At 46.9% G+C, this 24251-nt stretch overlaps 1 protein-coding gene across 1 annotated transcript in view; it reads left to right on the forward strand.

The window, feature by feature from the left end:
• KCNJ3 (potassium inwardly rectifying channel subfamily J member 3) overlaps window positions 1-21914 on the forward strand; it is a 49344-nt gene extending 27430 nt beyond the window's left edge. The window contains exon 3 of the mRNA XM_065637725.1: window positions 21331-21914. Within this exon, the coding sequence (XP_065493797.1) occupies window positions 21331-21914 (584 nt within the window). The remainder of the gene's footprint in view (window positions 1-21330) is intronic.
• Window positions 21915-24251: the final 2337 nt, after the last annotated feature.

The raw sequence follows: 24251 nt of genomic DNA on the forward strand, positions 1-24251 counted from the left end.
CTGCAGACCCGTGTTTCAGCCCATCAGGCTCTTTCTCCTGATCACCTCCCTTCCACCTTCGCTGTCATGTCAGTTCCCACATTAAAACCCACATTTTCCCCAAGTTCATGGCTGCAGCGATGGATGCTGTTACAGCACAGAAAGTGCAAGATGTCTCAATTAGGAACCGTTACCCTGGATAACATGCAGTAAAGAGGCCAAAATTGGTCCAGCGGTGACCCAGCTGTAAAGTCCGTGTGCGGCCGTGGTGAGCCCGAGAGAAAATAAGTATTCGTGAGTTATCAAAGTAATAGAGAACCACACAAAACTCGGTACAAATTTCAGTAGTTACTGAGAAATAACAAGATACATTCGAAAATTTTGTGAAAAGTAAACTATTTTTGCTTTGTGTTTTGTTAATCTTATGGCAAAGAATATGACAGAGAAGCCTTTAATTTCAAATATTCTGATTTTTTAAGATGTGATTGAGGGGTGGGTGTCCCACTGAATTCTCCCCAGTTCCTGCTGTGTCTTTAGGCAAAGAATATCCAAAGGAGTAGTTGATGTGAGGGTGGCCTGGGGCCATGGAGTAGTTAATTGTTCGGTAGCTGGCGTCATCCTCTGAATTACTCTCCTGGAGTTCTGCTGCCAGACTGGGGCTTGGACGTGCCAAAAAGTGTTTTGCTAGCAAAGGAAGGAAATGGCATAAGAAAAAGAGAGAAAATAATTAGAAGAATATTTAAAACCAAAGGGAGTGTGGAGAGTGGAATAATACATAAACTAAATTACAAAATTATTTTTCTTAACATAAATGAGCCTGATTTTTCTGCTCGAAGAGCACACAGATTGCTGTGTTTCTAAAGCGGCTTGCTCTGGCGTTAAGATTTAGTGTTCAAATCATATTGTTACTATTGCATCTAATGGGAAATTATGTTTCCAAGTGGTACGATTGATGTCATTTGGACATGCATTTTCTGTTCTCGTGACAGCCTGCCTTTGCTCTAGTTCACCTCTGAAAACACACGTTTTCTCTTCACCTCCTGTGTTTTCAGGAGCCCAACACAGAGAGACTTTGCTCAAGCAAAGCTGAAACCCCCTGTTGCTTCGTACGAGCCCCTTATCAGGGCAATATAGAAACAGCCTTTTGGTACCTGAGATGGTGCTGGTCTCCAAACACGTTGATCTGCGTCTTAAAATTTAAAGCTGGAATATTCCAGGGATATTTTCATGGCATGTTTTCAGACAAGGAGTGATGTTTTTAAACTAAAGGAGGGGAGATTCAGGCTGGACATGAGGAAGGAATTGTTGCCCTGCGGGTGGTGAGAGCCTGGCCCAGGTTGGCCAGAGAGGTGGTGGCTGAACCATCCCTGGAGACATCCCAGGCCAGGCTGGACGGGGCTCTGAGCAACCTGAGCTGGGGTTGGATTTAGGAACAATTTCTCCCCCAAAGGGCTGTGGGACATTGGAACAGGCTGCCCAGGGCAGTGCTGGAGTCACCATCCCTGGAGGGGTTGGACAGACGGACATGAGGTTCTCAGGACACGGGGCAGTGCCAGGGCTGGGGTATGGTTGGAATTGGTGATCTTGAGCGTCTCTTCCAACCAAAATGATTCTGTGATTCTATGATTGCGGCTTGTACACACCTCATCCCCTGAAGAATATCTTTGGCACTATCTTATTGAAAGTTGGTTTTACACGGAGTTGTACCGCTGTTGTAAAACCATTGTAAAGCATTTTGCGCGGGGTTCGGCTCCATCTGCAGCACCCGCGGGTCCAGACTCCGAGCACCGGACAGAGAGCAGACCCCAGGGCCCCTCTCTCAATAACTCTTCCCAACTGCCCTTCTGAGCCCTATTAATTATTCGTTCTTCTTTTGCCTTTTTGCTTCGTAGCGCGACACTTCACATACATTAGCCGCAATCATCTAACGGGACGCAAAGCGTGCTGCTAAGCACATTCGCTCCAGCTCCTCTCCTCTTCCTCATTATGCTGCAGATGCTTTAAATTCGTGCGGTACTCGGTAATGGGGATGAAATTTCCCACAGCGGAACATTGCTGACTTAATGTTGCGTGATGAAACAGCGCGGATTTCTATTTAATATTTCTCTTCAAGCGGGCAGCGTGGTGCAAGATTTCCCTGCTTGTGGCTGTTTCTCACGGCACCGCTCGGCAGCCAGACCTGGGCGGGTTTTTAAAGCTGTGGGAAATTCACATAATGCCTTGTACTAAATGCCTCATACATAACAAAAATTTGATTGATTTTTTTTTTTTTTTTTTTTTTTTTTTTTTTTTTTTCCTGGAAGAGCTTGGGACTTTAAAAACTGCCTGACAAACAAACCTCAAGATGTTGCTTGATCCATGACGTCTGTGAATCCATCCCATCTTTCCACTCTGTTTGTGGATATATATTACCCCTGTGAATGTGTCACTAGCAGTAGCATTAAGGTAAATATTGTTTTCTGGGTGCCGTGGCCCAGGGGACCTCGTTCCAAGGGGAGGAGATGCTCCTGCAGAAGGCTGAGCTCACGATGCAATTAATTCATCAGCAGAACTCCCTGGAATTAGAGCTCTGTTCTGAGAGAGGCTTCTAATTGAGAGTAAACGGCTCATTAGCATTGAACAGATCAACCTGAGAACATGAGTAAACACAAACACAGTAATTAATGACTTTCAGGTAGTGTGAGATGCTGTTCGACTCCTTGTGAACAGCGAGGGGGGACTGGAACGACCAGATTTTGGGGATTCCAGGTGTGCTACTGAAAAAGGTAATGTCCCTGGGGTTTGTGGAAGGGGCCGAGCTGATGGACACTCTGAAAAGTCCTAAAAAAATACAAATATGAGATACTTTGCTGGTGATAATGAATGGAGGGTAGGAGACTGAGGTGGTGAGCCCAGCACGGGGATGAAGCAGAACTTTGCTACGTGAAATGATGATCATGTTTGTCTTCAGTGCTGTTTGCTGTCCATGAAGTGCAGCGGTACATCGGGTTTTACAAGAGGGGATGCGATGGAAAAGCAGCAGCCACCCAGCAGCAGCAGAGCCCGTCTCTCTGTTTGTTCTCAGGAGCATTGCATCTTTCAGAGAGAGAAGGATAAAAGCTTGAAAATGCAAAAAATATTTTCTCATTCTTCAGTGCACAGAGAAATGAGTAACAGACAAAAAAACCAGGTGGTGGGGAGGAAAGGACTATTAATTTTTTTGCAGATGGAAAGGAGAATAAATAGGCTCTGGAGAGCACCTGGTCACACCAGTGCATGGCTCCTGCCAGAAGCCAGGATTTTTGAGATGTAGCTGGACTTGTCTTAGAAAGTGATTAAAGTTAATAACTTTGCTTTGCATTTGTGCAAACTTAACTGTTTTTTGAAATGCACGTGGGAAGCCTGACACTGCAGATGAAAAGTCCTTCAGGGGAGAGAGAAAAAAAGAACCGCGGATCCTAGCAACGGGCGCTGGCAGCCGGGAAAGGGCAGCCTTGAATCCCTTCCAAGAGAAAGAGTCACCTCTGCTGATTTTGAGTGGAAAAATGAAGGTTTTTTTCCCCTGCCTATGGTGCAGCACAAACCACTGAGCCCTGGGGAGTGCTGGCAGGGAACATCAGCTGAGCAGCAGCTAAACCTCCGCTCCAGCCTTGCTGCTGGTCCAGTCTGCAGCTTGGGCTCAGCTTTTTATTTGCTCTGGCTTTGCACTTACTGAGCAGGGTTTGCCCTCTCCAAGCTGCAGACAGGAGCTGTGTTGGCAATAATAATAATGCAATAAATAATAACTCTAATAAAATGTGTATTTGCATTATTATTATTATTATTAATTAGTATTATTGCTACTACTTTGCAAGCAAATGCATGGTGACTAGCAAGCTCTTGTCCTACTGTGATGTGCAGCCCCAGCTTTGAATGCTCAGAGGCACCTGCGGAAGAAAATGGAAAAGACTATAAGCCCTATAAGTTGTCTCCACGCAACGGTATTCAATTATTACGAAGTTGAGTATATTAAGTGTGACGTTACTACATAAAACTGCGGGAACTTTGGCCAATGGCATTTTTATTGAGAGCTTTTCATATTTGAGAAGCTGGGATGTGGAGTTTGTGGAGAAAAACTGCAAAGGACCTTGCCTTTATAACACAACATGTGCAAAGCTGTGCGTGCAGGAGCTCGTAAACTCTTTTGTGTTATTTTTTTCTCCATTTAATGTATTCTCCACCAAATGAAGTTGTCACTTCTCCTTGCTCTTTGCCACACCGCGCTGCTTAATCCCCATGAGGAATAAACACCTGTGTCGGGGTCAGTACCTGCAGTTAATGCGGCCCCTGCATTTCACTGGGGATCATTTTCCTAGGGTTATTTTTTAGTATTTTAAAAATTATTTTTAATGCTAAAAGTATAGTTGGCTGTACCCCGGCTGCATTAAATCATGTATTGACTCTCGGCGTGCTGACGGACATGTTGGTAGGCTGGGCCGGAGGATGCTCGGGGGGCAGCGGGCTGTTTGCTGCTTGCCAAAATGCTTTTGGGTTTATTTTTTTTTTTTCAGTGCATTTGCAAGGCAAGCCTATCATGGAGTATCTCAGTCGTTAGGAGTCAGAATCCCCAAGGGAAAGATGCTATCTGATGCAAAGCTATTAATCTGGGCCAAATTTGTGGCCGCTGGTCTGCGAGAAGGATCCGGCAGCAGAACGGCAAGGAGGGATGCTCAGAGGAGTACGGATGGGAGGAGTAAGGATGGAGTTCTCATCTTCAGGCTCTTCAGACTCCCTCACGTCTTCCCCAAGCCCCTCTTGCTTCCTTGGGTTCCTTAAAGACCCTCTGAGATGGGAGTGTGAGGTTTGTCCTCAGCAATTCACCAGCGAGTGTGTCTTAGTCTGTGTATTTGTCCTGGGAAATAATAGACTTCTTCCCTCTATTGGCTATAATTTGTGTTTTAAAAAATTCCTGTCTGCAGGTCTTTTAATGCAGGAAAAAATGCCAGTAGGGAAAAGGAAACGATGAAAAGTGGGAATAGGATCTGCAGATACGACTTGCTGCATTATCTCTCAGACACTGATTATTCATTAAAATGTGTATTTTCTATTAAACCTGGAAAGTTATGTTTTCGTAACAATAACATAGCTGCCAACTGGTCTTTGAAGAAGTAAACTGATCTGCTAAGGGCAATGCCTCAGCTGCTCTAGCAGCCCACCCGCCTGGCAATGGATTGTTTGTCTTTGGAGGGATGGGGGGAGAATTGTGTCAAGAGCAGAATTATTCGCAGTGTTTATTTACAGAGTAAGGTTTTCTCCACATCAGCCTCTGGCTACCAAGCAGAAATGCTAAAGTATAGGTAGATACGGATTTATCTTTTCATGAGGTCTTGATGGGTCGTCCCCGCGCGGTGCCAGGTCGGGAGCCGCTGGCCCTGGGGACGTGCGTGCGTCTTTCTCCTTCCCTCCCTCCTCCCGACACCTCCTGAACTGAGGGGGTCACTAGAAAAATGTCCTTACTGTAACTCAGTCTGGGGTTATAGATTCAGCTTTTCTGGCCAGAGGCTGATGCCGTGTTTCCTGGCTCTGGCATTTACCCAAAAGGGCAATCGCAGTCTTGTATGTGTGTGGTGCCAGGCTAGCAAAGCAGCAACCTTTTTGTTGGTCCACTTAGCTTTAAATTACTCTGATAAATGGTGTATTTATGGCATGGTTTTATTTCTTTCTGCTCTTGCTTTTTACAAGAATAGCTGAATTTTGCCGTAAAAATGCTGTGTCCTTTTCCTTGCTAAGGAAAGGAGATGGGTGTGGGTCCTGCCCTGCTCCTGTGCACCAGGGATCAGCTGTAAAGATCTTAGCAGCAGGTCCCCGACCTTCAAAAATGAAGTGAAATACCCATTTCACTGTCTCTGGTATGTGCGGTTTAAAGTAGGAGAAGAGAGGCTTGTTTTTTTGGTTTTATTTTACCTAGAATTCAGCACATTTACATCATCCTTTATTGTAATGTCTCCATTGGAAATCTAATTCATTTCAGCGTAGTGTTTCTGCTGCCACATGGAAAAGCGATGGATGGGGGGTTAATCAATGCCCTGCAAAACTGCCCGCAGCAAAGGGGCTCTGGTGAAAGATCGCAGCTGCGGGAAGCACTCAATATTGCTGAGGAAAGGGGAGAAGGATCATCAGGTGCCACAGTCTGGCACGAGGGTGGGGGCCCTGTTGGGATGTGGAAGTGGAGTGTTTATAATTCAGCATGGAGTTGTGTCCATCAGTAGGTTAAAAAGCTGTTTTTCTCGAAAGAAAAAGCTGCACCGCCTTTAAATGACTTTCCCGTAGCAAAGATCGGTAATTCACACAGTCCTGGCAGCGTTTGTGCCGGCTGTGTTGAATTTCTGAGTACAAGGGTATCACAAAAGAGAAAATTTGGGGTGGAGGTAAAAGAGGAGTGTTTTTTCCATGGAGCGCTTCATGGTGATGGTGTTTCTTCAGAGTATTTGTTGGTGAACTGAGTGCTTTGCAGCAACCTCTCCTCCTCCTCCATCTCTCGCCGTCCATCCTCCTCCATCTCTCGCCGTCCATCCTCCTCCATCTCTCGCCGTCCATCCTCCTCCATCTCTCGCCGTCCATCCTCCTCCATCTCTCGCCGTCCATCCTCCTCCATCTCTCGCCGTCCATCCTCCTCCATCTCTCGCCGTCCATCCTCCTCCATCTCTCGCCGTCCATCCTCCTCCATCTCTCGCCGTCCATCCTCCTCCATCTCTCGCCGTCCATCCTCCTCCATCTCTTGTGTCCATCCTCCTCCATCTCTCGTGTCCATCCTCCTCCATCTCTCGCCCTCATCCTCCTCCATCTCTCGCCCTCATCCTCCTCCATCTCTCGCCGTCCATCCTCCTCCATCTCTCGCCGTCCATCCTCTTCCATCTCTCGCCCTCCTCCTCCTCCATCTCTTGTGTCCATCCTCCTCCATCTCTCCATCTTGCCCTCCCCATGCAGGTCTTTCCTTCAGCCGTGCCCAGCCCTGAGGGTTCAACCAGTCCCACCAGCACACTTTGGAAAGTTATTAGCAAATCTTTGAACCGGGAAAACTGTTTAGCTCCGAAACACTTGCTAGATTTTATCTGCTCATCAAAGGCTTTCTCAATACATTCTTGGATTTTTATTTTTCACATTTAGCCTGAAACTGAAGAAGTGATGGACACTGGTGAGCACTGCTCTTCAGTTTGAAGAGGTCTTTGGTGGTGATTGCCTTCTGAACAGCTCAAAGCCCATCACGTTAACTCATTCAGCCTTGTCCCGTATGCCGGCGCGGAGGCACCACCGCAGCCCAACCGGTCTTTTCCCCAGAACAAAAGCAGCATGCTGACATTTAGGATTGGAAGTGAAAAAGAATACTGTACAAAATTCACAAGGAAATGTCAGAAAAACCGGCTCGCTTTTCAAATATTCAGAAAGAAAAGTCATGATTTTCCCCAAAATGTCGAAAATGGCCCTGACTTAGAGGATTTTAAACTAGCCCGGTGTGAGTTAATATCAGTGCAATTTAAATGTAAGGAAAAGGGTTTGTATATAAAATTAGAAACTTCTTATAGGCATATGGTTATTTGTACAGTGCAGCTTTGAGTTGCGGCTTATTTATTCTCCTGGGGTGCACATGGAAATAAAAAGTACGCTGCATGACATCACATTGCAATATATATAGTCACTAATTAACCTTCACCGACTGCTGTAATAGTCTCACTCCTGTGCACGCCGCAGGAAATTATTTTCTGCTATATTATCTTCTCGATGCTTTCTATATAACCCATAATGTAAGATGGGGCCATATGAAGAAAGCAGCGTTCAATAACTTGGAGCCTTATCTGCCTTTCCTGCCTTTGCACCAGGAAATGTTGGTCCTGTTTTATTTTGGGGAATTTTATTTTAATACTGGAGAGGTTTGATGACGCTGCAAATGAAGGAGCAGCTCTGAAATGTCGTGCACCTGGTGATATGAATGCACCTGTGTAATCTGCGGAGAGCAGTCCAATATATTGCCAAGAGGGAAAAAAAAAAAAAAAAAACAACACAAAATTACTGAATGCGTGAAGATGCTTTTTTAGAAGTTTGTCCAGAGGGAAGCCTGAGTTTAGCAGAGCAAGAGCTCAGTAAGTTGGGGAGGTAACGGGAAGCCTTCTCTGCTCACCGCATAAGGAGACCTTAGATTTGGGCAGGCTGATTTTTCACATCTCAAATTTGTGGAAAGACCCAGTTTTTGTGGTTCCAAGTGGTAAGGCTGCTTTACATCTTCTTTACATCTACCATTGAGACGTTGACCCCGTGTGTTAATTCAAAGAGAAGAAAGCAGCTGCCAGGTGCTCCCTTTATCCCTTCAGGTCCTTCACCCCAACACCAGCCAACTTCTACCGCAGCTTCTCCAGGAGGATGGAGATGGGTTGGCAGTCCCACCACCGCATCCTTGGGTACGGTAGGGGCGTCCCTTGTCTGTCAGGAGGAGTCAGGACTGAAGTTGCAGAGGACTCCGTGTGGGAGAAAGGCAATGGGTGCCACCACTCAGGGTGCTCAGCCCATCGTTGCCCACCCCAGCTCTTCTCCAGGGCTCTCACCTGAGGCTGCCGAAGCTGCTCCACGGGCATCAGAGACAAGACAGCATGAATCTTGCTGTGCTGTCGGTTTTAAAACTGTTTTTGTTATTAAGAAAGCACGTTGTGTGGGTTCATGTCACCAGCCTCTACGTGATGGCGGCTGTGAAGCTCTGCACAGTTTCTTCTGAAGAGCAAGAGTCAACTGGTCCTGTGGTTCTTCCAGGAGAAACATCTTTTGTCTTCCGTCTTCTGCCTTCGAGATAACAATCAGTCATCAGGCCAGGGCGTAGGGTCTGTCCTTGGGCAGGGACCAGCGTGGTGGTGTTCTGAGCCAGCCCTGTCTTCAAAGGCTGAAAACTCCAGATCATGGGCAACTTATTTCCTGCTCTTTGTGGCCAGGGGCTGCTCAGATGGGAAGAATAAAACCCAGTTATGTCCCACCAGGTGCTTGGGGCTCAGTCGTGGCTCTTAGGAAGATTAAAGCAGTTGCATTCCTGTTAATTAATGCTAAAAAAAAAAATCCTTAAAAAATATTGCGGAGCCTGCAGAGCTGGTGGGAAGGGGCAGCACTGGTGTGCGCTGGTGTTTGGGACTCGTGCCTGGGTAGAGCTTTTTGAGCTGAAAGTACAAACGAGAACATCGTTTTGTCTCCTTGCTGTGAGATGTAACATCTGACTTAAACGGAGAATCGAGATGTCCTGATCAAAGGGAGCACAGCAGATGTGTCTGAGCTTCGTACCGAGCCCGTGGTGCAGCGGGAGCAGCGCAGCAGGCAGCGAGGGAAACCTGGAACCAATGTTCATGCCTCCCAAATTGTGAATATTGTAGGAAGTTGTAGTAATTGTGTTGGATCTATAATATAGATGTTGGGTTAGATCGATACGCTCACCTGCAGCACCAGGAAAAATTACTGCATAAAGATGAGAAAATCCTGACTTTAAGGTGTTCTCTTTTCTGAAGTTCGTGATTATTTTAACACTTCAGAGGCTTTTCTGGACCTATACAGATATACAATTGTCTCGAAAACCTGAAATTGCTGCCAGGAAGTGCTGCCTAATGAATGACCGTGTGTTTGCAAGGACATACTGCCTGGTTTTCCACTTGTCTTCATGCAGCCGTGTTTATTTTCTGTGGGCACCGCTGGGACTAAGAGCACTATTTAAAACTGCATATTTTGGGTGGGCACCTGGCTGGGCATTGGCTTCTCCCAGCAAAACATCCATCCCATTTCTCTCAACCTTTGCTCTTCTCACATTTTGCTTATGAGAAGCCGTACAAATACTATTGTTCTGGCGGCTTTGCTGTAATTTAAGTGTAATTCTTGACATAATGGAATGGTACAGATAATTGATGCTGGTGCTTGGGTGCCTGTAGCAACCTGTGAGGCCACACTGCTGCCAAGGAGGCATAACTTGCTTTATAAATACATATATATATATATATGTGTATGTATGTGGTGCAGCAAGGTGTGTCTGGTTTCCTGAAGAGACTTTAACAGCCCCAGACATTGTCACGTCCAGCCTGACAGTCGTTTCCCCCCGCGCTGACAAAACCGATGCGTCTCTTCCTGGGGAAATTCTGCACACCCGACGTGTTTGCAAGAAATGTTTGTCAGCTGAAAGCGAAGGCTGTGCTGGAAATGCTATGTTTAGTTCAAGGGATCTTGTGTTAAGCACCGTGCATTAATTTTAAATACGTGACAGAAGCTGTACCAGGCTGGGAGATGCTGGTGATGGAGCCGAGCGATGAATGTTTCAAGTGCAAGACAGGCTCTCTGCGAGAGGTGCGGGTGAAGGAGCTGCAGCTCGAAAAGCCGGTTTAAACACAATGTCAGAATTTATCTGCGTGGCAGAAAGAACAGGATATTCCCTGGAAGCAGCAGGTGGTGGTCTGGGGTTTTGGGGTTGCCAGCTGAGGAGCAGGTGTCGCACTGGTACCGGCGGTTCTGGGGATGAATCGATTGCCACGAGATGTTTAGCGTTGCAAAGATATTCAACAAATTAATACATCCGTTAGACTGACAACACTAAATAAGGCAAGTTTATTTCTGAACACAGCTCTGTGTTGTTATTTCGTCCTTTTATTGATGCAGTTCATACCAAATGGCATATTATTTTCAGCTTAGAAATTGGCTGCCGGGTTTATGGTATATGATGTATGGTATATTTGCACCAGCAAATGATGCTTTTCAGTATGAAGAGAAATAGTTTTTCCATCCCAGGAAGGCAGTCTCTAATGTGAAATATTTCTTCAGATTTTTTTTTTTAGGCATGCCAAAGCCCTGAAGATTAAAGTGCTCTATTTTGGTGCTCAGGGGCATATGGCTGGGTGGGTGTTTGGAGAAGCGTAGGACCGCTGAAGAAATCGTGTTTTCAAAGGGAAGGGTTGGGGTTTGGGTTTCTTGCCTAACAATTAAAATGTTCTCATTCAAAGAGGATAATTTATTTTAAATATTTTTTTTTTTTCTTTTCCTTTTCTAACTGCCTGGCACTTCTCTCACGTTTCGCTCTAGCCGTATGTTCCTGGGGCATCCTCTGACCACAAACAATTTTCTTCCAATTTAACAAAACAATCCTTTTTTTCCCCATGTCTTTTCCCCAGCATCCCCAATGGACAGTTAACATTGTGCTACAAATAAAAACACGGCAGTTTTGGCTGCAGTTTGGATCCAGAACTCCATTAATTGCAGAACACAGCTTTTTAATTCTTAGTGGAAAATTGCACTTGCAATTTGAAGAGAAACCCAGCACAGAGGCAGCTACCCTGGGCTTTTCTTTAAGCAGTGGAGGAGAGGAGGTGGTTCAGGGAGTTCGAGGACATCACTAACAAGGGAATAAAGTTATTCTGACATTAATTAAGGATAACTGAGAAATTCTTGCTTTTAAAATAGAACCATAGAATCACGGAAGGTTTTGGGTTGGAGGGACCTTCAAAGCTCATCCAGTCCAACCCCTGCCCTGAGCAGGGACATCTTCACCCAGACCGAGCGGGTCCTGTTGGGACAGCCCATCCTTGTGGCCCAGGAAAATCCTCATCGCGGTTGGGAGGTTCCAGCATTGCGTTATATGGAAACGTGCGTTTTATTGTAAGTGCTCATCTTTGGTTTTAGAAATTATTTCTCCTAGAAATGAGGAAGAAATTATCGCCCCTGAGGGCTGTTGCCCAGAGAGGTGGAGGATGCCCCATCCCTGGAGACATCCCAGGCCGGGCTGGACGGGGCTCTGAGCAACCTGAGCTGGTGCAGATGTCCCTGCTCATGGCAGGGGGCTGGAAATAAGTGACCTTTAAGGTCCTTTCCAACCCAAACCCTTCTGTGATTCTGTTCTATCATCCTATATGATTCTGTGATAGAAGTTATGCATGTTATGCATAGTTATATGCATAGAAGTTATGCATGTATATGATAGAAGTTATGCATGCAATGTTAAACAAAACACTTTTACTTTGCAATAATTTGAGCAGCCCGGATCTGGAAGGAGTTACTGGGTTACTGGAGATGTCCCCTTGCCGGTTGCAAGGTGTCCAAGCTGTGCAGAATTTCAGTGGTTTATGGGATATGCGGTGCCCAGGCCAGGGCTGGGGAGGTGGACAAGGATGTCCCCGCTGCCCCAGCACTGCCACCGTGTCCCCAGGGCAGGAGGGCTCTGCTGGACCTTCTCTGGCTGCTCTGAGGTTTTGAAAATATTATCAGCTATTAGCATGAGGCAAGTTATCATAGAACTGCGTTATCGGTAAAAATTAGGGAATCCTTGAGGCTGGAGGTGAGCTCTGGAGGGCATCCACTGAGCTTTGTCATGGCATGGACGGACAACTACATCTTGTGTCAGAATATTGCTTTATTGCCAGCTCTGCGTGGGAGCATCCTGCAAATATCCCTGTCCCGTGAGAACGGGTGCATTGCCTCTCCCCAGCACCATCCCCTCTTCTCCCTCCATCCCCTCTTCTCCCTCCATCCCCTCTTCTCCCTCCATCCCCTCTTCTCCCTCCATCCCCTCTTCTCCCTCCATCCCCTCTTCTCCCTCCATCCCCTTCTCTCCCTCCATCCCCTTCTCTCCCTCCTGCCCGCAGCCTGGAGCAGGGAATTAAATCACTCCCATTTCCGTGCTGTGGCTGCTGCTTCAATAACATCCCGGTAGGAGGGAAATGATGCAAAAAAGGGGAATGTGGCAGATGGCTCTGCAAAAAAAAAAAAAAAATCTGCTCAAAGAAAGGAGCTGAAGGGGGTGAAATCAGCTCTGATGCACTCCTGCACTGAGGTGGAAGGGGATGGAGCAGAGTCTCTCAGAATAATACGGGGGTTTTGGTTAAAAAAAAAAAAAAAGACACAGGAAAAATACCAGGCCAGATTTTCAGATAGTATTATAAATTTCTGTCGCTGCATTAAATGTGCGTTAGACAGTTTTGTTCAGATAATGGAGATTCTGGCCCTTGTTTTCCAAAAGAATGGAAAATGCTGCAGCCGTCTGCAGGCTGAGCACAGGAGGGCAGCGCTGAAGGCTGCTGAGCGTTTATTTTTTTCCCCTTTTCTTTTGGTACATGGCTAATACAAAAGATGAGAGGTTAGCTCACCTGACAGTAGCCTGTTGCACTCCTTTATATGGAATATATATATATATGCACAGTGGTACCTTGCTTTTCTGTGCAGGTTTTACGACATTTTGGAAACCTGCTCTAATATGTGCTAATGATGGGTAGCTGTGGCCCTGGCGAGCATCAAGATGAGCTGTCTGCGAGCTGTCAGGAAACTATGTGGGTACGAGTGATTAAAAATTGCCCTGAGAAGAGGACCGGCTGATAAGAAAAATACCTTGGCTGTCAGCACTATTTTTTTAAGTGTCAAGATAGCTCCTGGGGAACAGCACAGCCTGAATAAACCAGGGAGGTATTTATAGTGCCGGAGCATAAACAACGTGTCTAAATTGAGGAGCAGCGCAGAAGCCTGGGTTTGCTGTTCAGTTTGAGGAGAAATTAAAATATTTAGCATGAGACTGAGCTCTGACTCTTGTGGGAATGCATGAGTTGCTCTGCTCCCTTTATGCACACATGCTTAGTTTGGTTAATCTCTGACCTCCTTTTGTTGGGGCAGTTTCTATATTTTGGTAATAAATGATACCCTCAGCGTCCCCAGCAGCCTTGGGCAGGGCTTGGACTTCATATATTATATTTTCGTGAATTCACACAGCACCTTTTTTGCAGTTTTACCTTCAAGACAGAGTTTGCTTCTTGCATTTCAGGAAATGCCTTTTTTTTTTCCCTTTAACAAAATGGTTTGTTTTGTTTTCTTTTGTTTTGTTTTTAATTAAAACATTATTTTAAAGGTGATCAGAAGCATTAAATGCAGAGATGGCCAGGGGAGTGCGCATCTCCCTTCAGGCTGCATTGGGACAGACATTGAGAGCAGCCAGCGGCAACCGCAAATTGACAGAAAGTTGTATTGCACTTCAAACTATCATCGGTCTAATAAAAAAAAATACCCCCTGAAATGATGATGATGGGGAAATGTTAATGCTAAAAATAGCTGTTCTTTCCAAATAGATGGGAAGCGTTAGAGCTTTCCGTCTGCTGAGAAACCCTTCCGACAGGCTGTGCATTTCCCAGCCGTGCGTGGTACAGCTTATCCTTTTAACTTCCATCAAAAAATAACCTGGCAATGAACATGGAGAGGTGAAGCTTGAGAGGATCCTTCACTCCGGGCTTTGGGTCTGACCTCCCATTGTGGGCTCCCGTTTCCTGGCTTATCGCAGAATTCAGACATCTATCGGCATTTCAGCTACAGGGTGCCGAGTGGCCAGATGTTAACAGCTGGGTATCAGACTGTTACTTTGCTAAATGTGATAAAACCAGCTTCTTTTCCCCGTATTTTATCTACATCCCTGGAAGAGCAGAGATTGCTGCAATTGATGCAACTCCTTTTTTTCTGCAGCTGTAAATCTTCCCTCAGCCCCATAAGGATGCAGGTGCTATATTGTTATGTCAGGTCTCACGTCAAGTGTGACTCTTGCCCTCATGGCCTTAGATTGACATTGTAATTTAGTTTAATTCATAGTAATTGGTTTGATGTTGCTGGCTGATTAATTTTTAACATTGTTGAATATTTTTGGGGCTTTACAGGTAAACTGTGGGTTTAAGGGAAGTAAAGACCCCCCTGCCAAGTAATGCATGTGAAGGGAAGAATCACTCAGCTCATGTCCTCGCATTTTAACGTGCAGGGCTCTAGCTCTTCATAAGGAAAAAAAGAAAAAAATATGACAAAATGTAAGCATATTTGTGCATTTTTGCCAGTAACTTCTGCTGGAGAGTTTCTCTCCACTCCTGTCCTGGGATGCCAAGATGCTCTTTTTGGTGCCATTGGGACGATGCGCTGTTGAGTCGTCGTAATGCAAAAATAATTCTCTCTTCCAACAACTGGCTAAGATTAACTTTTCCACATTTCCATATTAGAAAGAACAACTCCTGCTGTCTCTGCGCCCAGCCCTTGGCCAGCAAATTGCAGCCCAGAAACACCAAAAGATTTAAGGGCAAATTTCTGGCATTACCTTGGAGAGAGAAAAGAGCCACGTAACCTTTGTACACCTGAATTACTTCTGAAGACTTTCACGGGGGGCTGTTAAAAGCTTATTAGTGGTCTATGATTTGCCAACTATCAGCCAACTTCTATAATGAAACGTAAGAAGGCCACATAAATAACAGTGCCCCTGTGATTTTTTTTCAAGTATATTATGAGTTCCAGAAATTGCCTGAATACAGCCAGCTCCTTCTGGGTTCTTTAGAAATTTAGAGATAATTTGAGGGTTATTATAGGATAGAATTAGTCAAAGCACTTATTTGCAGATCGCTTTGTCCTCCATCTGCCCCGTTCTGAGTTTGGTGGGGCAGCTCTCAGTGGTGCTGGTGTTGGATGGTTTGTGTTTTTGCTGTTCTCTGGGTACTTTAGGACAAGTCGAATCTGTCTAAAGACAACATAACCATGTTAATGACTGTATTTGGGCTCGGGCTTGCAGAGCTCACTGTGGGGACGGAAGGCAAGTGTGGTGGTGACAAGGGAGGGGTTGTCCAAGTCCAGCTGAGTCTGTCACCTGCGGTGATGGGGACATAATGGCCAACACAGATAGGACAGTACTTCGGGTGATGCAGGATGATGATTTTTTTTGGTGGCAACAACCGTTGTCCTTTGGGATGCCTTTGCCTTCCTGTGAACTGGCCTTATCCCATAGGGAGGCTGAAGCAGTCAGGATCATTAACTGAATTATTAGGGTTTAGGATGCTGGGGAATTCTGACCCCAACATCGTCCCAGGGGCACCAAACCTCCTCTGTGTTACACCTTTATTGAGTGAGGACGCTGGGAGTGCTGGTCCCTGTCCGCGTTTGCGCAGCCGGATTCGCGGTGGTGTTTCTTGGAAATGGAATATTGAGTCTAAACCTGCTGTAGCCAGAGACAGAGAAAAATAAAAGCTTAAGTGGTCTGCTGCTTGGCTGAGGGTGAGAGAACTGCATCCACTTTTCCAGCTCGGCTAAGGGCTCTACAACCAAGAGTTCTACCTCATTAGAAATAACAACTTCTAATTAATAACTTATAATATAGAGAGATGTGTTATTCTCCAGGGACAGCACTTGCTTCAGATACAGCAAAGGAGAAGGCATGACTATTAAAAAAAAAAGTAAAAGTTCCTTTCATATCAAACTTGAGGAAAGAAGTACATTGGCGTAACCTGTGCTCATCCTCCAGAGCTGCCCTGCTGCACTTTATTTAAGGAAGTTAATGGAAATTTTTCCTAAGTATGCGTGGCTGGAGTTTTCCTGTGTTATTGACTGTGGCGTTATGTGCTGGACTCTGCAGAGGGATGCCGGATCAGTACAGATGGGTGTAAATGGCTGAATTTAATCAGTAGCAAAATTTCTAATCATGTCTAACGTGCTCTCTAGCACCATTTCAGCCTCTGTCTGTGAGGAGCAGAGTCCCAAAACTTCACTCTTTCCTTCCTTTAAGCTCATTATTCTTACAAGGTTGCAAATAGAGTCAGCTCTTGATTTCTGTGGAAGGAATATAATTCCTGGAAACAGCGAGAGAGAACCTGGGTAGGGATGGTTTGTAAAATACGGGATATTCAGACAAAATACCCTCGTTAGCAACAGGACTTCTGGATGGAAATCTCTTCCCTGGGATGTAGCGAGCAGTGGTTTTGCAGCCTCTCTTTTTGAAATAATAGAGGGGGGTTTTATTGGACACTTCATTTGGTTTTATGCTGGAATATGTGCATAAATGTGCCCATTTTTCAGGTGGGTTGTTGCAATTTGTATGCAGCCAGAGCTTTGCTATCTGCAGAGAACTTTGTGATGGAAATGTGCCTTAGGAGTGATGAACAAAATGCATCAAAACCTTTTAGTTTGACAAATGGATGGCTTTTTAATTATATGCACTGCATACAGCATGTTTGCTTTCAAACGAGACTTTAAAATGTATATTACAAATGAATATTAATAATATAGACAACTTGGTAAAATTTTAACAGCCCCATTAACGTGATGAAGGTGTAGAAGGATCCGCTAGCTGTGTACCCTGCTGATTAATAACTTCTTAAGGAAAAAAAAAAAAGCATGAAAAATCCAAAAGCCTTTTGTACCAACAGAAGAAGAGGAAGGTGTATTAGCAGGTGTCCGTCAGCAGCCGGACCCCGCGCCTTGGCCCAGCACGGCTGCCGGCCCCTGCTGCTTTATGCATCTTATTTTGTAAAGGGCAGAAAGAAACTACATCTGCATTAAAATAAAAGGCCTGTATTAATCCGAGCATCACATAATGGAAAATAATCCTGAGGCAGTTACCAGGATGAGTTGTGTTGGGTCACATCCAGGTGCTCCTGCTTTTGCTGTGGGAAGGAGTGGAAACACCGGCTGATGTTCAGTTTGGTGCTTTCCTGTCCAGGTGATCACAGAATCACAGGATGGTTTGGGTTGGAAAGGACCATCCCAGCTCCCCAGTGCCCCCCTGCCATGGGCAGGGACATCTGCACCAGCTCAGGTTGCTCAGAGCCCCGTCCAGCCTGGCCTGGGATGTCTCCAGGGATGGTTCAGCCACCACCTCTCTGGCCAACCCGGGCCAGGCTCTCACCTCCCTCAGGGCAACAATTCCTTCCTCGTGTCCAGCCTCAATCTCCCTCCTTTAGTTTAAACCCATCACCCCTTGTCCTATTGCAACAGGTCCTGCTCAAAAGTCTGTCCCCATCCTTCTCATCGGCCCTTTTTAAGCACAAAAAGGCCACAGTCAGGTCTCCCCGGAGCTTCTCCTCTCCAGCTGAACACCCCAGCTCCCTCAGCCTGTCCCACAGCAGAGCTGTTCCAGCCTCGGGACGTCTTGGTGGCCTCCTGGCCCCTCTCCAGCAGGTCCAGCAGGTCTGTCGAAGCTGCAGCTCGTGGTGCAAGGGAGGGCAGAGCCCAGCCGCGGGCAGTGCGCTTCCTGCACCACAGCGCGCCAGCCTGGCTGTAGTTTTACCCCTGCAGTGTGATAGTTTTGGGATGCCCTGAGCAAGACGAGGTTCTCCCAGCGTGAGACGTTCACACCGTTCAGGGACCGTGACTCTCCCCAGCACCATTCCCAACCTTAATTCCCCTGGGGAAGGAGCCTGGCCCGTGCGTTAGGACACTTGCAAAGAGCTGCAGCTTATTCTGTGCAAGGACGTGGATAATGGCCCCGGTCACCGAGTGCCTTATGCAACTCCGTTGTTATTGCTGTAGCAACACAAAGGAGATGGTTACAGCGGGGCTGTCGTGAGCTGGCAGATCCAAGTGTGTAATAGCAGAACAGCATTGCAGAGCTCGTAGCTGGGAGTCTGAGGCTTTGCTGAGGAAATGGAAAGGGCAGGAAGAGCCGGGAAATGCAGCAGAACTAGAAGAAAACCTGAGAATTGATTTCTTGTCCAAGGGCTTATCAGAGCACATTTAGCACCTCTTAGCATCGTCTGCTTAGTGTGACAGGTATTCCCTATAATGACAAGCGTATTAGTCGCTGCTGTTCATCCCGAGAGGCTATTAAATAATTCGCACCCTCGGGTTTGTTAGTGAATAAGATAAATTGATTTTAAAGAAAAAATTATATACCTGCAAATATTTATCTCTCTAGTGAGCTTACAAAGGGTGGAACAAAATGTGAAGCTGACTTTCCTGAGATTCAGCAAATACATGTTTTGATAGGGAGCAGGTATAAAATCCCTCTGTTGAAAGCCCTGTGGCAGCAGCAGGTTTGGGAGACGGCAGGACGATGGAGCAGGAGGTAGAAAGAGTCCCACAGCACAGCGGGGATGGGAGAGCCTTACCTGGCAGGAGCGGGTCCCGCGGCCCGGCATCGCCCTGGGTGGGCAGCACTGGCCGGGGGGCCTCTCAGGGATGGGGCTGGAGATGGGGTGGGAATGAGGGATGTGAGTGGGGATGAGGGATGTGAGTGGGGATGGGGTGAGGATGGGGATACAGATAGGGGTGGGGATGGGGTGAGGATGGGGATGTGAGTGGGGATGAGGATGCAGATGGGGATGGGGTGAGGATGGGGATGTGAGTGGGGATGAGGATGCAGATGGGGAAGGGGTGAGGATGGGGATACAGATAGGGATGGGGATGTGAGTGGGGATGAGGATGCAGATGGGGAAGCGGTGAGGATGGAGATGCGGATGGGGGATGCAGATGCGGATGGGGGATGCAGATGCGGATGGGGGATGCGGATGGGGATGGGGATGCAGATAGGGATGGGGATGCAGATAGGGATGGGGATGCAGATGGGGATGCAGATGCAGGTGCCAGCCAATCCTGTGCGCTGGTCCCTTCCCCAATCCTTGGCAGCATTGCTGACCCACCCGTTCCCTCCGCCCCTCCTTGTTACACTCCCCATGGCATTTTGATAGCACACCTTTTACCATAAAGCTTAATTCTTTGGTTTTTTGGTGTTGCCAACACAAAGAAAAAGCCATGCAAGGGGTTTCCACCCACCAAGCAGCTCTCTGCGGGTAGCGTTGCTGTGGCGGGGATGGCCACCCTGGCAATGTCCCTGGACTGTGGGATCATGCTGGGGGTGCAGCTCCAGCCTCCTCAGCAAAGCCTGTGGCACAGCGAGGTCAACAATTATCAACTTTTCTGTACAGAGAGATTTGCATTTTAAGCAATTTGTTATTTAAAGCGTAGGTCACTGGAGTTAACCAGCCATCTGCTTCACGGGCACCATAGAGCCAATTCCAAACGTGCTCCGGCCGTTTGCATGCGTTATTAGACATGTTTGTTTGCTAATGAGGTCTCCCTCGGAAATCAGGTCTGAAGAAGCAGAGGGGGAAAGGTCCGGGCGCTCATGGCGAAGGTTCGGCTGATGAACAGCTGCAGAGTGGAGGACACAGATGGAAGAAGTACTCACTGTAATTACCATTTTTTCTAAAAATTGCAGGGTTTTCTTCTAAAGCCATTAGGTATGTGATTGCTTCCACTTCACTTAGTAAACAGAACTGAAACACATGGTGACCGGGTGAAAATACATCATAAAGTATAAAATCTGTCGTGTAGGGGGCTGGGGGAAGGGGGCAGGATTGCTGGGTCTGGGGTATGATCCCGCAGGTGGGTGAGCTCAGGTGAGGAACCTTCACGGGCGGCAGAGCAGCGTTCGGTGCAAAAAAACCCTGGCTTCATATTTTTCTCCTAAGAGATAAACCATAAATCTGTGAGGTTTATGTCTTGTGATATACTCAGATGTATTTGCGGTAGAAATCGCTATGCAAAAGTAAAACTTTGATTCCATTAGCAAGAACATAAAGTGCAATAAAATGTTATTTTTCTGGCTGTATGTCACCAGGCGCATATCCATCCCCTGCTCCCCCTCACTATCATTTTTCTTGTGCCTTCCAAAGTTTCCTTTTATTTGCTCCTGCCTCAAAGGCATTCTTGCCAGCTAAGCAGAGGATGTGTTTGCAGAGGTAGATTTAACTTCTCGAAAACAAAATGTCATCTTTCCCATTTGCTATAGTAGGATAAAATTGCACAGTAGTTCTATTTACAGATTGCTACAGATACCAGTAAAAAAAAAAAAAACAAAGCAGCAGCGTTTCTTCCAGAAGCCTCCAGCTTTCCATGGCCATGGTTTCCCTCTGATTTCCGAGGCCAGATGGGTCACTGGGATGTCCAAGTCTGGGTGCTCCGGAGGAGGGAGGTGGTGGAGGAAGGGAAAGGGCCACGTTGTGCCTCTTAGTCATATTTCTTCTTCCCTGCTAATTTTTTGGAGCTTGCATCTCAGCCTGGCACCGATGGATCTGTGAGCAAATTGCTGGTGAAGCCCTTAAAGAGGAATAGATGTATTTGGTAGGACGTGCCTGCTGCTCGCTGGTGGGTTGGAATGCGCTGACGCCGGCTGGGTCTGTGCGTATGATGCATAAAGCGTGGGGTCTGGTTCCGTACGCATCCGTCAATGTGGTGAAAATATGGAATAACTTAGTCATGCTTTAAGATCCTGACAAGTCCAACTTTACATGACAATTAGCAGCTCTTGCTAATTTAGTACTGGGTTTATCAGGTAACCTTGTATTTCCCTTTGTCAGCAGCAGCTTCAGAAGTGGCCAGAATGGTAGACGTGAATTATTCAGTTACTTTCCTTCCTCTGTTGTTGGCTCCTTTCACCTCGAGGCTGACAATTTAACAGCCATTGTATGTAAATGGTAGGCATGCCAACGCCTTTCCTTTTTTCACATTTAAAAACACAAAATATGTTTCACTGAAATGTTCAAAAAGCCCCCAAGATTTACGTGCATCCACAGTTGTCCGTAGCTGGTGAGGGTTTTTCTCCCTTGCTCGTTGCAGGGATGACGTGCCAAGCCAGGACATCCTACACCGAGGACGAGGTGCTCTGGGGTCACCGGTTCTTCCCGGTTATCTCCTTGGAAGAAGGCTTCTTCAAAGTCGATTACTCCCAGTTCCATGCGACGTTTGAGGTCCCCACCCCACCGTACAGCGTGAAGGAGCAGGAGGAGATGCTGCTCATGTCCTCCCCCTTGATCGCACCCGCTGTGAGCAACAGCAAGGAAAGGAACAACTCGGTGGAGTGCCTGGATGGGCTCGACGAAGTTGGCACAAAACTACCTTCAAAACTGCAGAAAATAACTGGGAGGGAAGACTTCCCCAAAAAACTCCTCAGGATGAGTTCCACCACCTCCGAGAAGGCCTACAGCATGGGGGATTTACCCATGAAACTCCAGCGGATCAGCTCGGTCCCTGGCAACTCGGAGGAGAAACTGGTGTCTAAAACCACCAAGATGATGTCGGATCCGATGAGCCAGTCGGTGGCCGACCTCCCGCCCAAGCTGCAGAAGCTGTCGGGGGGCGGCAGGATGGAAGGCAACCTGCCGCCCAAACTGCGGAAAATGAATTCGGACCGGTTCACATAACCCGACGGGACTCGGGGTCGTCGTGCGGAGCTGGAACTGCGGGCGGCGAGGGCAGGAGCGGCCCCTCCGCAGCCCCCGGGCGCTCGGTCGTGGCCCCGGGGGGCAGGAGCATCCGTGAGTAACCAACACGGGACACTGGGTCGGCATGTAGTATCACCACACGCATGCAATAATAGTGTGCAATTTTTGCATATAGTTTTATGGCATGACTCCTACTATATTTATACTGTATATTCTGAAAAAAGATATGGAAAGGGGCGTTCCTTTCCCCTGTATTTCTTAAGAGTAAGTAGTAGGTAAAACATGCGAGTGGGTAACTTTCAGGGTTAAGTTATAATTTGATTTGAAAAGGTTTATTTATTTTTTTTTTCAGATGTGGATTGTGATGTTTTGTTCAACAAAGTAGTTACGGTGCATGTCTTTTTTCTCAAAAAAAGGTGTAGTAGTTAATTCCTAACACCAAATCTGCTAGCCTTAACTTAACTGCTGGTTTCTATTTTGCTTTAGCATTTTCTTGGGGTTTCTTTTCCTGCATCTAGGCTACTGAAAAAATTTGAAATGTATTTCATAAAGCATTGTTTAGAGAAGAAACGTGTATTAATAAGCCTAGGGAAAACAATAAATAAATGGATAAAATTCCCACTTTAGATACAATTAGTAAAAATTTTTTAAAACCTTTGTGATTTATATGTGCAAGGAAAGCATTTTAAATAAGCCAGACATGCTTGATTTCTCATGTTAATAGAACAGCTAAACATGAAAAAGGCTGAATGTCTCCATGAAGCCAAACGAGCATTTTTTCTGGATGAACTGCACTCCAAGGGCAGAGTCACAATTCCCCCTAATTCCGCAGCACCTGGATTTTGCTCTCTCTTGCTTTGGTGGCCCCGTTGGGCCGGTACCAATGCAGGTGCTGGTTGCCAGAGCCGCCGTCTCGCTGCCGCGCTGCCGGCGACGTCGCTCCTTACTGCTTTCTCTATGGTGAAAATAATGTTTAAACATGTTCTTAACTGAAGTTGACCCTGTGGGTTTCGCAATGAGTAATACTTTGTATAAATGTTTGGTTTGATATCCTTCCGTGCTCGTGTTCGGGTTTCCTTTATCCGTCTTGTTTTGCTCCGGCGGGGTCGAGCCGGGAGGGCTGGGCATTGTGTGGGTGTCCCTGTCATCGTGGCACCCCGTGTCACCTCAAACCCTGCCCAGAACGCTGGAGATCAGCTGTTGGGTGCCCAGGGACACCCATTCCTGGTGTGAATTTTGGGGTTGTCCTACGCAGGGACATGAGTTGGATTCGATGGTCCTTGTGGGTCCTTTCCAACTCTATGATTCTGTGACCTGTGGTCCGCGTTTGGGACCAGGTAACGATGGCTTCCAGGGGACATTCTTGGAGGAGGAGGTCTGGGTGACATGGAGTGATGTGTGGCACCGTCAGGGAGCTGGGTACAAAAGCCACCACCACTAACGGCCAGGAAAAGGACTTCGTGTGCCATGGTCTGTATGGACCACCCTGGAGACCATGGCCAGGTGGTCCCAGGGATGGACACGCATGGGTCAGGAGGTGGAGATGTGGGTGGGCAGTTCTGACTCGAGGACTCTGGACCATCCTGCACCAATGCTGACACTTGCTACACAACTAACAGCAGCAGATCTGCCAGTTTGGGGGAAAAAAATTGTTTGTTTTTGTTACAAATGTTGACGTGGAATGAGAACCCAGAGACTTGGTGCTGCTGGAGGGTCGGCTCCCGCACCACTGCGGCTCTGCTTTCCTGGGAAGTTGCAATTTATGACCCATCTGTTGTACACCCAAGGACTTTATACTAACTTCCAAAGTTTCTTTTCATCGTGTATCGAGATTTTTGAGTGGCACTGCATGTTTTTTACACCTTTGGCTATGCTGCGATTCTCTGCACGTAGTTGTTGAAGGGCAGCGTGTGCCTCGCTCCCCGTGCGCTGACCCCGTGCTCCGCACACCGCTGAGCAGATTGCCGATATGGCAAGGGAAAAATCTGGACTTCTTTTCCCCCATTTGCCAACACTTCCTCAGGTTGTCTTGTAAAATACTGCTGATTTTTGTACCACACCTAACTCTTCTACCAGTCCTTGACTGACAGCAAAAATAGCCATGTGCAACCGCCAGGTGTCAACAGTAGGAACACCACCAAGTCCATGGGTATTAAATGGTATGATAGACGCCCGGCTGGTGGCATGGCCGAGTGATGAGTCTTGCCAGCAGCCTTGAGCAGATCCGTCTGGTTTCATAAGGGTCTCCAGCAGCTTGTCCTCTCCGCAAAACCTCCTTTGGTTTCTCCAGGGTGGGGTTTCCCTCCCTGGGACATC

This window comes from Caloenas nicobarica, chromosome 6, assembly GCF_036013445.1.
Source record: "Caloenas nicobarica isolate bCalNic1 chromosome 6, bCalNic1.hap1, whole genome shotgun sequence".
Classification (NCBI taxonomy): Eukaryota; Metazoa; Chordata; class Aves; order Columbiformes; family Columbidae; genus Caloenas; species Caloenas nicobarica.